The sequence below is a fragment of the Lemur catta genome, chromosome X (assembly GCF_020740605.2).
Source record: "Lemur catta isolate mLemCat1 chromosome X, mLemCat1.pri, whole genome shotgun sequence".
Classification (NCBI taxonomy): Eukaryota; Metazoa; Chordata; class Mammalia; order Primates; family Lemuridae; genus Lemur; species Lemur catta.
The window spans coordinates 62,136,260-62,152,231 of record NC_059155.1 but is presented as its reverse complement, the minus strand read 5'-3'; the positions used below and the strand labels follow the sequence as shown (position 1 = coordinate 62,152,231).

At 39.7% G+C, this 15,972-nt stretch overlaps 1 protein-coding gene across 2 annotated transcripts in view; it reads left to right on the top strand.

Moving 5' to 3' along the window:
• The first annotated feature begins 5,476 nt into the window (after positions 1-5,476).
• Positions 5,477-15,972, top strand: part of BMX (BMX non-receptor tyrosine kinase) — a 48,476-nt gene continuing 37,980 nt past the window's right edge. Inside the window, exons 1-4 of one of the 2 annotated variants that reach the window (XM_045538102.1) lie at positions 5,477-5,645; positions 12,548-12,694; positions 13,549-13,653; positions 15,575-15,656. In XM_045538102.1, the coding sequence (XP_045394058.1) occupies positions 5,643-5,645; positions 12,548-12,694; positions 13,549-13,653; positions 15,575-15,656 (337 nt within the window). In that variant the 5' untranslated portion in view covers positions 5,477-5,642. The other variant, XM_045538103.1, reaches the window with a different exon arrangement.

Genomic DNA, 15,972 nt, shown 5'->3' with positions numbered 1-15,972 from the left:
GGCCAAGGACACTGAGGCACCAGACACAATGAAGCCATCTTAGAAGTGGACTCTCCAGCCCCACCTAACTGCCCCAGCTGATGCCACATGGATAAGATATGAACATCCAAACTTGTCTTTCCCAACTTCCTGACCCACAGAACTGTGAGCAAGTAAAAATGGCTGTTTTAAGCCACTCAGTTTCCAGGTAGTTTGTTTCATGATAATAGATATGGAAAAAAGTCTGTATGCAAGAGGAGAGAAGAGGCAGATTTTCAAAGTTTTCCATGCTAATGACAGACTCTTACAAATATTTATCCTTTCAGAAAGTGGATATATACATTTAAATTATTACCAAGGCAACCGGCCATCAAGCAAGATAAACGGTAGACTTTAGAGATTAAATGTTGCATCCCACCAGCCATAGCAGTAACCTCTGGAGCGTAGGAGTCCTGAAGACTCTTCTGCTACAAGTAGCATTTACAAGGTCAGCTTCATAGTGAAAAAAAAAACAGGAGCGAATGGCTTAGCTGTGCATTTGTACTCATTTCTATACTGGGTTCTCAATATTCTTGGGGATGTTTCAGTTTAACACCTTTTCAGAGCTTCCTCTGGGACTCAGAATCCCCTCCACCTCTGCAGCCCTGACAGGAGTGAGGGCTAAGTCCAGAGACGTGCATGGTCAGAGCAAAGCAGGGAATTCCATTTGCAGGCCCCTGCAGAAAAAAAAAGAGCAAATCTAAAAAACTAGATGACTTAAAATAAGGAAAAACAAAGGTAGCAGAGGGGAGAATTTTTACAAATGAACTAGGGAGGGGATAATGTTTCACTATAATAGCGTCCACTTTTGAGATGAGAAATGTGACCCTGTACCTCAAGCTTGGAGCACTTTTCACATTGTCATTTGGAGATGTGGAGCAGGCAACTGAATATGTGAATGTGTGGGCAGGCCAGCAGTTGCCTCTGGGACCCTGGGAAACAGAGAGAAAACCCGTGCTGATAAGACAATGAATGAAGCCTTCCCTAAATGATGCCAAGTAACACCATTACAATCTTCAAAGACAGCCACATTATCAACATATTTTATTTGACTTTTTAATTTTTTATTCAAGAATTTTATTTTTTTTCTTCTGTATAACTTGTCAAATTTCTTCTCGAAGATATATGCTATGGAGGTATATATCCATTTTAAACACTTCATTATTCACATTGTTTTTCTTCTTCAAGCCATCAACTCAAAAATTCCTTCTTGCAGATTTTAGTAATTTGCCTCCCAGGGCAGTGTAGCTGATATTCATTAAATGACAAATATCTCTGGAACATTCCATATTAGGGATTCAGACTCACTGAACTCAGGAAATCAGTTGGTTCCTAGTCATTATTTTGTAAACGCTAGTTTATGAAGGCCATTAATGTACTAGGTGGTTGAAGACATCCCAGTATATCTAGAAAAGATGGGTATATGTGACTCCCATACCCACTCTCCTGAGGGCATTCTGCACAGACCCTGTTTGTTACGTCAACCAGGGCTGTGACCCAGAAGCTACATGTGATCAGCTGTTGCATAAACTCATAACTGTGCTTTTTTCTTTTTCATGGGTTTTTGGCAGCGCCCCAGAAAAGAACAGCTTATGACCCTCTCTTTTGAGCCACAGAACTTTCTTAGAATCTATCACAAGCAAAACACTGTCGGCCCTGAAAGGCCGATTCATCTCTGAACCAGGGAAGTGGAGAAATTTAGGTGAATGAGTCCCTTGACACTTACCTCAATTACCCTGATAACCTTTCTCAGTTTTCAGCTTTTGTAAAGTTGTATCTTCTGGCCAAATGAAGGCTGCTTTCAAGATCACAGTATTGGAGTGTATTGGAGTTAAAGTTAAAACGAATTTGAATCAGCTTCTATTTAATGTTATGTACATTGAGGTGTTTACGGATGAAGTATACTGATGTCTGCAACTTACTTTGAATACACGAAAAAATAACAATAATAACAGGAATGACAATAGGGTGGATCAATAAATGAACAGAAAGATGGATAAATGGATAGGTATATGAGAAAGTAAATACAATAAAATGTTCATTGTAGAATGTAGATGGTGGTGTATGAGTGCTTCGACTTCTTTTAACTTTTCTGTATTTTGAAATTTTTTATGATACAATTTTAGGAAAAAATAATTTGAATCAAAGTGGGAATCAGGGCTAGAAGGGTTCCATAAAGATACTCCCTTTTTCTGCTTTCTTTGCTTCCTACTCGAGCACCTTTTACACTGTACAATTCAGCAAATGTCTATTGAAACGAGCTGTCGAACTAAATTGCAAGCTACTAGGTCACTTCCACACCTGGCAGGAGTCTTCTACAGCATGAATTGGCAACTTTTTTCTGTGAAGGCCAGATAGTAAATATTTGAGACTTCACAGGTATATAAACCCTGTTGCAACTACTCAGCTCTGCTGTTGTAGACCGAGAGCAACCACAGACAATATGCAAACAAATAGTGGCTGTGTGCCAATAAATTTTATTCACAAAAACAAGTGGTGTTCATAGTTTGCTGACTCCATCTAGACCCCAAATCCTTACCTCCCACTGAAAACGGGAGTAAAATTCATAGCATGCCGACAGTTTATGTAAAGGTTTTATAGATCTCAGGAAAGGTCATAACAAAAGGAAACAACAGACCTTTGTGGGTCTACCTCCACCCCCTACTCACCCATTTCCTTCCATAAGGAACAGGGTAGGGCAATTTGTTCCACCACTGAACCTGAGGTTTGGTATGCAAGCACCCTTAGGTGGTTATGTTAACCTTCAATTTCAATAAGTGTGAATGATTCACACCAGATCTCAACCTCCAAGCAGATTATTTTAGCACCAGAAGGAACAAGTGCAGGAGGTAATGGAGTGATGTCCCCAATGAAGAGATAGATCTACCCATGAAAAAACTCAGGCTGCAAATACAAGCTATCGGAGCCCGTGTGGGCTTACTCTTTAGTGAGGAGAGACAGACAATAAAGGTAATAAATAAGTAAGTTGTGCATTATGTTACATGGTGATAAGTGCTGTGGCAACAAGAAAAAGTACAGCAGAGTAAGGGAGACTGGAGTGCTGAGTGGGGGTGAGGCTGTAGTGTTAAACAGGGTGGCCCGGGTAGAGCTCATTTAGAAGATGGCATTTGAAGTGGAGCCTGAAGATAATGAAATGAGCCAGGCAGATATCTGGGACAGTTCGCCAACAAGAGGATAGCACCAATGCAAAGGCCCTGGGGCAGATGGTGTTCCGAATATGGGAGGCATAGCAAGGAGGCCAGTTTTAGAAGTGGTAAAACAAAGTAGAATAATCATGAGATGATGTTAGACACAGTACTAGGGGACCAAAAAAAGGGAGGACCATTGGAGAGTTCAGACTGGAGAGGTGGTAAGATTTGACTTCATTTAAAAGAATTACTCTGGCTTCTCAGTGGAGAATAGAACAAGGGCAAGAGTGGAAGAGAGAATACTCAGGAGGCTACAGCAATATTCCCCATGAGGAGTGATGGCAACTCAGACCAGTAGGTGGCAGTAGAAGTATTGAAAAGTAGCCAAACTTGGGGTACATTTTGAAGATAGAGCTAACTGTATTTCATGAAGGATTGGACATAGGGTGTAAGGGAAGGGCAAAAGTCAAGAGTGATTCCATATTCTTTGCACCGAGCAACTGGAAGTTTCTCCCTTTCCCTTCCCCCTTCCCCTTCCTCCTCCCCCTTCCCTGCTCCTCCCCCTTCACCCATCATAAAATGGGTCCTACCACATTCTTTCTTATTCTAAAAATGTAAGCATAAGTGAACAAGCTTGTTCACCTCATGAAGTCAGATTATCTCATGCTGTGTCCCTTTAGCTGTTGCCTACTAAAGGCTTGCATGAACAAGCTTTAGAGAAAATTCCTAAGATTCTCACTGGGTGAAGGTGACAATGCAGACTATAATTTGAGTAAATTAAATCATGTTATCGAAATAGCAGGTTGCCAAAGGTTAGGTTTTAACTAAAGTCATGGAAAATACAAAGCCAAAGAAAGGTTCAGGAGAAGTAGCAGAGGAAGTGAATGAATAGAAAAAGTAAATAAATCTGTGACATTTTGACTTAGAGGAAACCACTCCTCCCAGCTGCCCTTAAGTGTTTTAAGCCCCAAGAAGGGATGGAAATCCCAAGAGATTGTGCCCAGGTGTTTCCACGGTTCTACCACCTCCTTCTTCCCCTCCCTTAAGTTTGCTTTTTATTTGAGAATCGATCTTTTGCCATGTTACCATATATAAGCAGTGGAATAAATGCAAATTGCCATGTGGGAAAGGAAGCTAGTTAGCAGAATGTGGAATTAATTTATTTGGCCAGGTTGTTATGCTATTGTTATTCTGCTTCACCCTCCATTTCTCGGATGACTACGTACTTTATTCCTAGAGGATGGAGAGCTATTTGGAATTTATCAGTGACTTTTATTTGCTCTCAGGATGTAAGCTACACTCTTTTGAATTCTTCTGAACGACTCTTTGCCCTTCCCCAAATTCCAGTTTCCAAACAGAAATATTAAAGATATCTTTGCAAGTTATTTTTCACACATTCTACTATAATTAAACCATTACTTGTGGTTCTTCCCTCACTAGACATAAGCCCCCTGCAGATGTGGGCTGCCTCTGCTCTCTTTGCTCTTGTGTCTCAAGCCCCTGACAATGCTCAGCAACAAAGGAATAGAAATGAAGCTGATCCTGTGTCTACTCAAAAGAATACTTCATTCTCCTCTGCCAACCCAAGACGTCATCACATCATAGACGTTTACAAATAGGTTAAAGTAGTCAACAATTTTTAAGTTAATACAGCATGTCAATGCATGCCAAAAGGATGATTAATTTTCCTAGCTATGCACAGTGGGAGCTAAAACATGTCATTAGATTTATTATACATGAACAGCCAGTGTGCACCAGAGAAAATGGTGGAATGGATAAAGGCAAAAGCTGTGATCTTGTCAGAATGATGTCAAGTGGCAATCACACTTTTTCATTGCAATCCAGGTGCACCATACATTAGCAAAACCAATCTCTTTTCCATTTCTGGATTTCTTAATAATTTAAACTGTGGAAATAGGCTCCTTTTTGGTCATATTAACTGTTCTTCTCTGTCATATATTCTGCCGCCTGCCTTTGTCCAAGTGTTCAGTTGAACTTTTCATTGCTTATTCTCTCTGCACTTTGGCATTACCTAATGGTTTCCTGACCCGTGTGAGAGAAGTCAGCGTCAGCAGTCAGGTTTTGCTGAGATATTTTCTTGTCCTTTCCAGCACAGAGCTCCACAAACAAAGGCGGGGTTATCACATGTACCCGAGAGTTGCCTGGGAAAAGCAGGAGCTGTAGTTATCAAAGTTGGAACCTTTATAAAATATGCTTTTGTCTCCGTTTTTGTTACGTTCAATCAAATCAACAAGTGTTGGCTAAGTGTTGAGCGTGGTTTCCTGTGGGATTGTGTAAGGCCCTGCAGGACAATAAACGTTTTGGGGGCACTGAGTAATGTAGCCATTTCTGACCCAGCAGCCGGGAAAATGTGAGACAATTTGCTGCCGCTGGGAAGAGGACAGCTGGGGCTGTGTTCCTGCAAGAGCAGAATAACCACCGTGGCAGACCCAGGCGACGACGGAACAAGCCAAGATGGTGCGTTTAAGCGGCAGGTGGCTACGCAGTGTCATATCCTACAGGAAAATAGATTCGGTTCCAGGTGTTGTGGGGTCTGAAGCTTACAAACTTTGGGGAGCCCACTTTAAGAAAAATAGTACAAAATTATGAATAGGAAATTGCTGGGGCTTGCTTCCCCCTCGACTTTGGATGGAACCAGGTAATTTGGGGGCCAGAGGCTGGAACTGCTATAGTTTCACTGTAAATTCCCCCCTCGATCAAAAGCTCATTCAGGGAAGCTGTCAGCTTGTGTGCATATCACTACCAGCTCTAGCTAGCTTTGTGCTATCTCCTCTGCTGATTTTCTCCAACTATTCTTTAGGCATTACCTTTCAGCAACTTTTCATATTGGCTTCATAATTGCTTCCAAAGGGACAAAGAGATGTTAGTTAGATCTTCTTTTCTGGGTGTTTTTATGATGTTATTTTAGCTGCAAATATTTGTTCTCAGGTTCCTGAAGTCTCTTTAAATCAGAGGCTTGGGGGTATTTTAGTTGGAGATAGAAAGATGGAAGGGAGATGAACCATATGGTTGCAACTGCATTGACATAATTTTGAAAGTTCTTTACGGTCGCAACTGCATTGACATAATTTTGAAAGTTCTTGTGGACCACAACGATTTCATTGGATTTAAAAAGTAGCACAACTATATTGTGGTCTATATAAATGCTTCTCAAGCTCTCCTGGGCACATAGATTGCCAGGGGATCTCGCTAAAATACACATTCTGCTGCGTTAAGTCTGGGGTGGGACCTGAGAGTCTGCATTTCTAACAAGCCCCCGGGTGACGCCAGTGCAGGGTCCATGGACCACACTTTGAATAACATCCAAGTATTTATTTGTAAGAAATATGGTGGCACAAATACACAGTTGATAAGGGGGTGGTTCCACCTAATTTTAAGGTAACTAGTCCCAAGATGGAAAGTCTGTAACAAACCTACGAACTGATAGGAGCTTGTTGATATGAGAATACATAAGGAAGTCTTCCTGCCTTCCATCAGCTCCTAGCCCCAGGAGCCCGGGGGAGGGAGAGGGAAAGTGAAATTTTATCATTAAGGATCATTTCATTGCCTTCAGTCTTTGAACTTTGCTATGGTCTCTTATTTTAAACTTTTCCTATGGAGTAATGAGGGGAAGGGGCATAGGTTTCCAAAACATCTACTAGGGTGCTGGTCTCTGTACTGCCATTTTCTCTTGACTGCTCATAACCCTTTGAGGTGGTTATTGTTTTACTCACGTTACAGATGGGGAAGCTGAGGTTTAGCAGGGTTAAGTAACATGCCAGTTTGCATAGAGACAAAGTAGGGATTTGAACCCACTAAAGCTTGTTGCTTCCACCGATACTAACTTAACATCACCTAAGTAATGTTATGTGTTAAACTAATTCAGCATAAGATGCTAGCTCAGGGATTTGTTACTTTTTGCTTTTATCCTGAGGAAGGTGCCCAGAGAGAGTGCCCTGGACAGAGGGGAGGGAACAGAAGGAAAGAGGTTGCCAGAAAGAAGGAAGGGCTTAGAGAAGATCTATGAGGCACTGAAAATGAATCTCACCTAAAGCAGATTATAGCTCCAACAGGCATAACACTGGAATTCTTATCTCCATTGTGAGAAAAAGGTCTTCCCAAAGTGTTTGGTTTTCATAAATTCATCTTGGACCAATTATGGTATGTTGTTCCAAAAATGCTGAGAATTTGACTGTCAATGTTAAAGGATTTCTGTCCATATCATGCCAAAATCAACTATAACTCCCTGTTTCCTGCATAACAGCATATGAAATAAGGATCCACCAGGTTCTGTGTGGCCAGTATTTTTCTTTGGCCAGCATTGTAAGACTTTTGAACCGCTTTACCTGATTCTGAGTCAAGCTTTTTGCTCTTGTTTAAACTTACCATCATATTTTGTTCAGTTATTTAGCTGAAAGATAAGTGGACCTGGCCTTGAGAAAATATTTGAAGATCAAGTTTGTCGCTTCCAGACCCATCCCTCCTCCCATCCTACCCTGATCCCCATTTGGAGCATCTTCTCTCTCTTTCCTGCCCCCCCTCTATTGCCCTCTCCCCACGTGTACTATTTCAATATCTTGGCACATATCAAAATCTTTAGCTAAATGACATGTAAAATAAGAGGGGATAACTAAATCAAGCAAAGGGGTAAGGAATTGCTACCTTCGTGTCTCAATTTTAGAGGATAAAGCTTTAAAGGCACCATCCCGAACCAGTCAGGGAATATACTTTTTGGTTGAGGGACTTCCTTTCCTGCCTCCTGTTCCCCTTCTACACCATTTAGAATTGATTCCAACTTTTGAGGTTGTATGCTCTTAAAACCTATTTTCAAAATATGGGTTGGAATTTTGCTATTTAGTATGGTCACATCTTTCTGGTATTTCCAAGAAAATGTCCCTTGCATGGGTCTGGTAAGATCCAAATGCATGACTAGTTCCACTGAACAGTGTGCTTTAGCAAGGCTGTGATATGTTTAGCTGAATGTGTAGATCTCTCTTAGTCTACTTACTATCATCATGGAGTGGACCGTGCACCAGGCAGGACACCAGAATCCAGATCCCTGGGCCATATCTCTTAGGTCCCTGGTTCATGGTCCTGGCTAAGTCACCTAGGCTGCTGGGGCTCAGCATTGCATCTGTAAAATGACTTGTAAGGTTCCTACTAGCTTTAACAGCTAATGGCTGCCTTCCTGTGTTTAGGTTAGGGCATTCTCTGGTTTAGGAGGGTCACACAGAAGGCATGCCCTTCTCTAACATCAGTATCATAGTCATGAACATGGGCTGTGGAGTTAGACTGCTGGGATTCAAATCCCAACTCCACCACACTAGCAGTGTGACCTGGGCAATTTATTTATCTAATGCAGCTTCATCAGCTATCCTTCAAGGCCCAATTTCAATGTCCTCCCCGCCAAAATACCCTTCTTGATTACTTAAGAAAAAAATTAACTTTTCCTTCCTCCGGCCTTTCATGGCAAAGTGAGTGGACTCTACTCTAGCACTTGCGTTGTTTCTTTCTGCCTTTTTCTTTTTTAATCATGATTGATGCCCACAGTGTGCCAAGTACTTTCACATAGAGTTTCTCATTTAAGTCCTGTAAAGTGAGGGAGTTGTTCCCTATCGCACATTACAAATCAGAAAACTGAAGGTTAGAACAAGGAAAGGGCTTGGTCAGGTTGACAGAGCTCACAAAATGACAGTCTCGTAACCTCTCCAAGCCTTCAGAGTCCACCACCCCATAGCAACCTTGCGTATTAATTAGCTATGGAACCTGTCTCTCAAACCTGTTCGTTGTCACTCAGGGCCATGGAAAGCTGATCTTTATTTCTGGAACAAGTCACTCAATGTTGGGCACACTGTAGGCTCAACATCAAGTATGCCAAATAGAATTGCCAAATTGAATTTCTTACTCTCACTATATCATTTCCTTATAAATCCTAAATAATTGTAGTGATTACAAGTCATGTTAATTCAACATGCACCTTTCATGTATGTAAGATGTTACATAATTGTTGCTGGCTTTCTTATAGAAAATACTGTATTGATTTCTGCCAGTTTCATGAGTTTTATTTATTTATTTATTTGCCTCCCCTGTGCTTTAATCTCATGTGCTTATGGAAATAGGCGGCCTGGGCTATTTGGTAAGCAAATCGATCTGTCTATTCTGTGAGGATGGTAATATGAAAGTCCTGCCAAAGTCCACCAGCTCCTCCTCTATGGAAATAGATTTGTGGTTAATATTGACTAGGTTTAGGATCTGATTTTACTTTAAAAGTTGTTTTTTTTTTAAGCTTCCCAACTGAATTTCTGTTAAATAAAGGTAGGCAGAGCAGAGTTTGCTAGTGGTTGGACAGGCATTTAAGTGGTACCTATGCCCTGTTTATTTATTGTCCTAATACAAGAGAGGAGACATTGCATTTATAAAAATTAGTCATCAGCAATTATCACCTCCTATACCAAAAGAAACCATAGAAATGCCTTCAATTTAGAATCTAGGCTATTTAAAGGAGAAAGGATAAGTATAAGGAAGTGACAGAAGCAAAGAAAAGGAGAAAGGCAGGTCCAAGCCTGAACAAAAACTACATAGCTTGTCTTAGAAGAAACTGATCCAGAGATGACAAAAGCCTGAGTCATCAAAACAGGATTCTTCAAGATTGTTAGGAAGCCTTAGGAGTCCAACTTAGGGGTTGGAGCTTTGAAGGACTGGCCCTCTTGGACGGAAATGTGGCTCCAGGTGTTTGTTACATGAGAACAACAGATTACAGACCTATGTGCACAGTATGTGAACCTGTCTTTGAGAAAATAAGCACAGAAAAGAAAAACATCTAAAGATGTGCTAACCGTCTTTTGCTTTTGTCTGCTGTCTGTAGTTCTTGGTTTTATAGAATCAATATATATCACATATGGTTTTTAAAATGAGATCCAATAAGTTCACAAAGGGCAGGATTTTGGAATGAACAATTACGTTGAAATTTGACAAATTATATTACATCAGATGCAACAACCCTTGTAAACGCTTGCAGATTCACTGGAGAAGGTGCTCGAGGGCTTGATACCTTCCCTTCCACTCAATGTTCTTCTTCCCTTCAAGGCACAGAGGCAACTTGTGAATCTGTCAGTGGTTTCTGTGACTCACCTTATTAATTTTTAATATAAAATTCCAAAAATCCCATCTTTAGTGTGATGCATGTGAAAGTTTTATAAACAGAAAAGTGTGTATACCACTATGCAGTATACATATGCAGGAAAGACTGCATATGACCTTGGACATTGGGTTTTACATTTTTAAAAGTGTTCTTGATGTCACATGTTGATTCAGCATCTGAAAAAATATTAAAAAGTAAACTTTTTATTCAATTAACCAGATCTATTTAATTAGCACTCTGCTTTGAGGACTGATGTTTTAGCTGTGGATTTAAAAGAAATTTGACAGTTTCCACAGTTTTCTCTTTCTGCTTTATTAGTAAATTTTTTAAATGTAGAAATATAAATGGCAAAAGTACCCTATGACTATGTCCAGTGTGGTATGGCTTCTCCAAAAAGGGCTTTCACTCACAAAAAGCAGACCCTCATAGTTTCCATAAGTCTTTAAGCAAATTCTCTTTTGGACGTAGACTTTTGATGTAAAAAATAAGCTTATCCACGCAGGCAGATATGTAGAGTTCACAACGGAGGCAGAGATGAAAGGTAGGCATGCTATCTGCCTCCTTAGATCCTATCGGCTCTGCTACACCCTGATCTCAGCCCTGTCTTAGAAGTCCTGGGCAAAGAAACCAGTGACTGTAGTGAATAACAATCATTGTGCTGAGAAGAAACTCATTCTACTTTTGCAAAAGAATTATCCTTTTGTAAAATAGATAAAACAATATCTGAAGCAAAAGGTACCCAAGGCTTTCATTATATTTAATGTGTAAGGTTTCCACTCTTCTGCCTAAAAATCAAACAATGCCTTTGGAGGGCATTTTAAGGATTAATAAATGGTCTCCTGATCTACATAAATAAATAATAAAAGCTGGGTTTTTTAATTCCCAGTTTTGGAGTCGTGCAATCTATATTGATAGAAAACCTAGTGGGGACTGACTATGGTTTATTCAATGCCAGGCTGTATTTCTTAGTCTTGCTTTCTTTCTACTCCCCTATCGTAGTGGGTCAGTGAGAAGTACCCTCTAGTGATTGGATGGGTTCACTTGGCATCTGCTTCCATCTAGACAGGGCAGTGCCTGTGTGGATGCTTCCTGATCAAGAGTGATAAATAGGATGCAAATGTCTCCTTTCTAATACGTGACCCTGGCATAGCCAGAAAAAATATGAGTGATGGTGCCTCAAAGCAGTAACTTTTTGCTTAGAGCTTGAGAGTTAAAGTTAAGGACCCACACATATATTTCAGCCCTAGTGAGTCTAAGGTGAGTAAAATCAATTACCTTTAGATTATCAATAAACAAAGATCTTAACTATTGGGCATCTGACTGCAAATAATGATGCAATTTCACAAAGCAAAGAAGAACATGAGCAAGTTTGCCTCTGTGGCTGCTGCTTAATGTTGCTACTTTTCATGGTCAGACCAGATAGCAGACTAAGGATTAAAGCAACCGTCTTAGTGGAAATAGAAAATTAATGCATTTTTCCCAGAAATACCTTGTTTTAATGCTTTACATCAGAAGAAAAAGCAAGATTTTTTTTTTACTTTGTAAACGTGCTAAGTTTTTTCAGTTCTTTTAAATCTCTTTTGGTAGCATTTTTTACTGTACCGTCGTATGTTTTCCTCATTTTATTCTATCTTGGGCATTCACTTTAATTTAAAATTTTCAGAAATATTGAAAATTATACCTTTTTAAAATGTATACCAAAATGTACCTTTTATGTTAAAGATCTGCTCATGATCAAGGGCCGTGGATTCATTTACAATGATGTCAGTGTCTCACAGTGGTTTGTGAATAATTTGGCGAAACCATTGGCCACATTAATGGAGAGAAATTTTGGTTGATCAATTACTTCATACATGGTGAGCTGTCTGGAGTTCAGTTTTTTAGAAATTTTGTTATATACAATTGAATTCAACAGGCACTTACAGAATGTTTAAGGAATAAGGAGCATTTTGATGAGGTGGTTTGGAGGGTGGTGCAAAGATAGTGAATTTATGATCCACAGTGGGAAATAAGTCAAACACATAAAATACTTTTTAAAAATCAACATATTTCCAAAGGCAGTAGAAGAAACTGTAGGTGTTGTGTAGTTTATGCTATAATCCTAAATCAGTCTCATTTTTTAAAATTAGCCTTTATATTATTCCTGGATGGAAAATAATTGAATGTAAAAATATGAAGGCTAAAAGAGAACCTAGCTAAATGTTACAAACACTCATTTTACTTATTTTATTTTGTTTAGGATGATAATATGGATACAAAACCCATTCTAGAAGAACTTCTTCTCAAAAGGTCACAGCAAAAGAAGAAAATGTCACCAAATAATTACAAAGAGCGGCTTTTTGTCTTGACCAAAACAAGTCTTTCCTACTATGAATATGACAAAATGGTGAGACATATTTATTCCATTGTTTTTATACAATTTACTATTTTTTCTAAGTCTCAAGTGCTTGATTATAATGAGAGAATATCAGGTTTCTTAGCTCACACTGTAAAGATCCACTTCTGTCCACTTACCACACTGCCTTTTCTTAATGAAGGTATAATGAATTCAAGATAAAGGATTTGAAAACATTAGTTAACTTTACTAAGGCAACTTACAAGTTTAGAACAGTGGTTCTCAACTGAGGGTAATTTTGCCCCCTAAGGGGCATTGGTCAATGACTGGAGACATTTTTGGTTGTCACAACTCAGGGAGGGGGCAACAAATGTGACTGGCATCTAGTGGATATAGGCCAGGGGTGCTGCTAAACATCTACAGTGCACAGGACAGCCCCCAACAAAGAATTACCTGGTCCCAAATAGTAATAGTGCTGAGGATCAGAAACGCTGCCTTAAGACAGTGCTGGAAATAAGACTACTTCTTTACAGTTGAGAATTTTATCATAGTAGAAATACTGAAACACTGCTATAAACTAAAACAAAGTGAAGATGCTTTGAGGAGTTAAATCTTTCCCTGAGTACATTAACAACATGGTAGATGATTTGAAACACATTTCAAAATTATCAAACAAGATTACTAACTACTGCTTAAAGACTTAATTTTGGAGAGTGTATGTGTTTATGTCCACACTCAAGAAATATATTGTGTTGGATTTTGATTATTATAGAGTAATAGGAAGTGATTCTCCATTGCCTACCGCATCTTCCAATGTCCTTCCCAAGCATAACTTTAGCTTTATGCTTTCCCTTGTGCACCATGGCACATCACATGAAGTATCTTACATTTTGTTTTTAATTCAGAAAAGAGGCAGCAGGAAAGGATCAATTGAAATTAAGAAAATCAGATGTGTGGAGAAAGTAAATCTCGAGGAGCAGACACCTGTGGAGAGACAGTATCCATTTCAGGTAAAGGGAGGAATGACATTACATTGGGTGGATGGTTCTTCCTTTAATATATTTTTATTATGAACTCAGTATATCTAGGAAAAAATTATCATATTGCAATATGACTCATTGAGATAATGACAAGTCTTGAGATATTTCCGGATGTGAGTTGGGCAGTTTGCTAAAGATATGTCCATCAATCTGCCTTCCCTGGACGGAGAAGAAGCAAGATGAGCATGCCAGTTCCAGTGGCATGACCTGCCTCAGGTCTGTCAATCTCTTTTAACAAGGACCATTGAGTGTCTGATGTGCTACATGGTAGTAGGCATACTAGAGGGAATAAAACACTGACCCTGCCCCAAGGCATTTACAAGGAAGTGGCAAAATAGACTAACGCACAGACCATTATAAGGCAGTGAGGGTGAGTGTTAAGATGGAGGTCAGCAGAGTACATCCGTGGAGTCCCAGGATGCAGAAGCTTCGCTCCTCACTTCAAGAGGTCAGGGAGGTGTTCAATTGGAGATGACACTCAGGTTGGGAAGGACAAGTAGAGTTTAACCCAGCAAAGATTGGATGAGCAGCGTGACAAAAGAAGCAGCAGGTGTCAAGGCACCAATGGGTGAAATAGCATGGAATGTGTGTTTGGAGAGCTCCAAGTAGTTCCTATGAATAAAGCAGCCTATGAGAGGATGAAACAGATGAGTCTGGAGAGGTGGACAGGACTCAGGAAGGGCTTTGCACACCATGTTAAGGAGTTTTCATTTTATTTTGAAGTGTTTCAAATACTGATATGCTATGGAGAGTATGCCTATAGTACCTTTTGGAAGTGGCTTAATGTAAGTCATGCCTTACTTTTATTATATCATGAATACTTACCTTTCTGATCTAAAGGCAGATGGATTGTCTTTCAGATGGCCAGAGTACCCAGTGCTAGTATTAGGGACCTCTGGCCCAAAATGAAATACAATAATCCAGTTGATTCACAACCCGTACTTCCACTTAAAAAAAATATTACCCAACTGGGAGAAACCAGGGGAAAACATGCTTATGGAAGATGCTGCAAACTCACATCACAGAGGCATAGGGTGCTCAAGAGAGACAGACTTTGGAGCCCCACCGACCTCCAAGCCCCACCACTTATATCCATGTAGCCATAAACACGTATGTTGTGTATGCAACGTCTCTCTGAATGTTTCCTCATTTGTAAAAAGGCATACTCATATATTTTTCATAGAGTTGAAATAGGATTAAAATATTTAAATAGCTAGGAATGAGCCCAGTGACTAGTAGGTGTTTAATAACTGCTCTGTATTATTTACCAATAAACTAGAGAAGGATTTGGAGAAGGCACTATAATCTTCAAACATTTAAACAATTGTCTTAAGGAATAGAAAATGACTTATTCTGGGGATTCCTGGGGTACAGCAGACTTAAGTAACAGGAAGACATAGTTTTACTCAATGCAAGTATGAACTATATATATAATGATCAGAATGTATGGAAATTGGCAAAGATGGCATAGCAAAATAAAGAACATTCCATCCTTAAAGATATTTTTAAGGATAGAGCAGTTAAACATTTTCCAGTGGCAGTAAAGAGAATCGTGCAATGAGCAGGTGGATGGACCAGAACACTCCTGAGACATGTGTAATGTCTAACTATTATAATGCTCCATGATCCAGGACATCCCTGCTGAGACCTCAATGTTCACCACTGTCAGATGCATCATTGCTGTGATTTTCCAAAGTGTAGGAATGTCTGGGATAAAACAAATTGAGGGTTGGAAGATTTTAAAAAGTAGAATTTTTCATCTAATTCCAGAGCTAATGTGTATTATATAAGCCTACTCAAGGTTTATTTTGGATAACAAAAAATTTTCAGGTGCACCAGAGTGAACTATGATGCAATTATATCTAAATGCACCAAATCTTTTCCTTTCCAGATCGTCTATAAAGATGGGCTTCTCTATGTCTATGCATCAAATGAAGAGAGTCGGAGCCAGTGGTTGAAAGCATTACAAAAAGGTAATTCAAAAGAGAATTTTTTTAAAAAGAAATGTTGAAAGAGAAAGGTCAAAAAAAGTCATAGAGTCATCAATTGAGTTCTTTTGAGGCTTGGTGGAGGAAAGAGATGGCAGTAAAAGGACCCAATGCCAACAGAGAATCTACTGATTTTCCTACCAACCTCAGAGAATGTGTCAGACTCATCCTCATTTTGCATTCTCGTTGCTGCATCCAGGAAGGTTTCCTTTCCTGCTCCATACAGAGCTGGTATTGTGCCCTCCCAGCAGCCTGCCTGCCTTTACCAGGGCAAAGTCTAGGTCCCATGGGACTGTGTCAA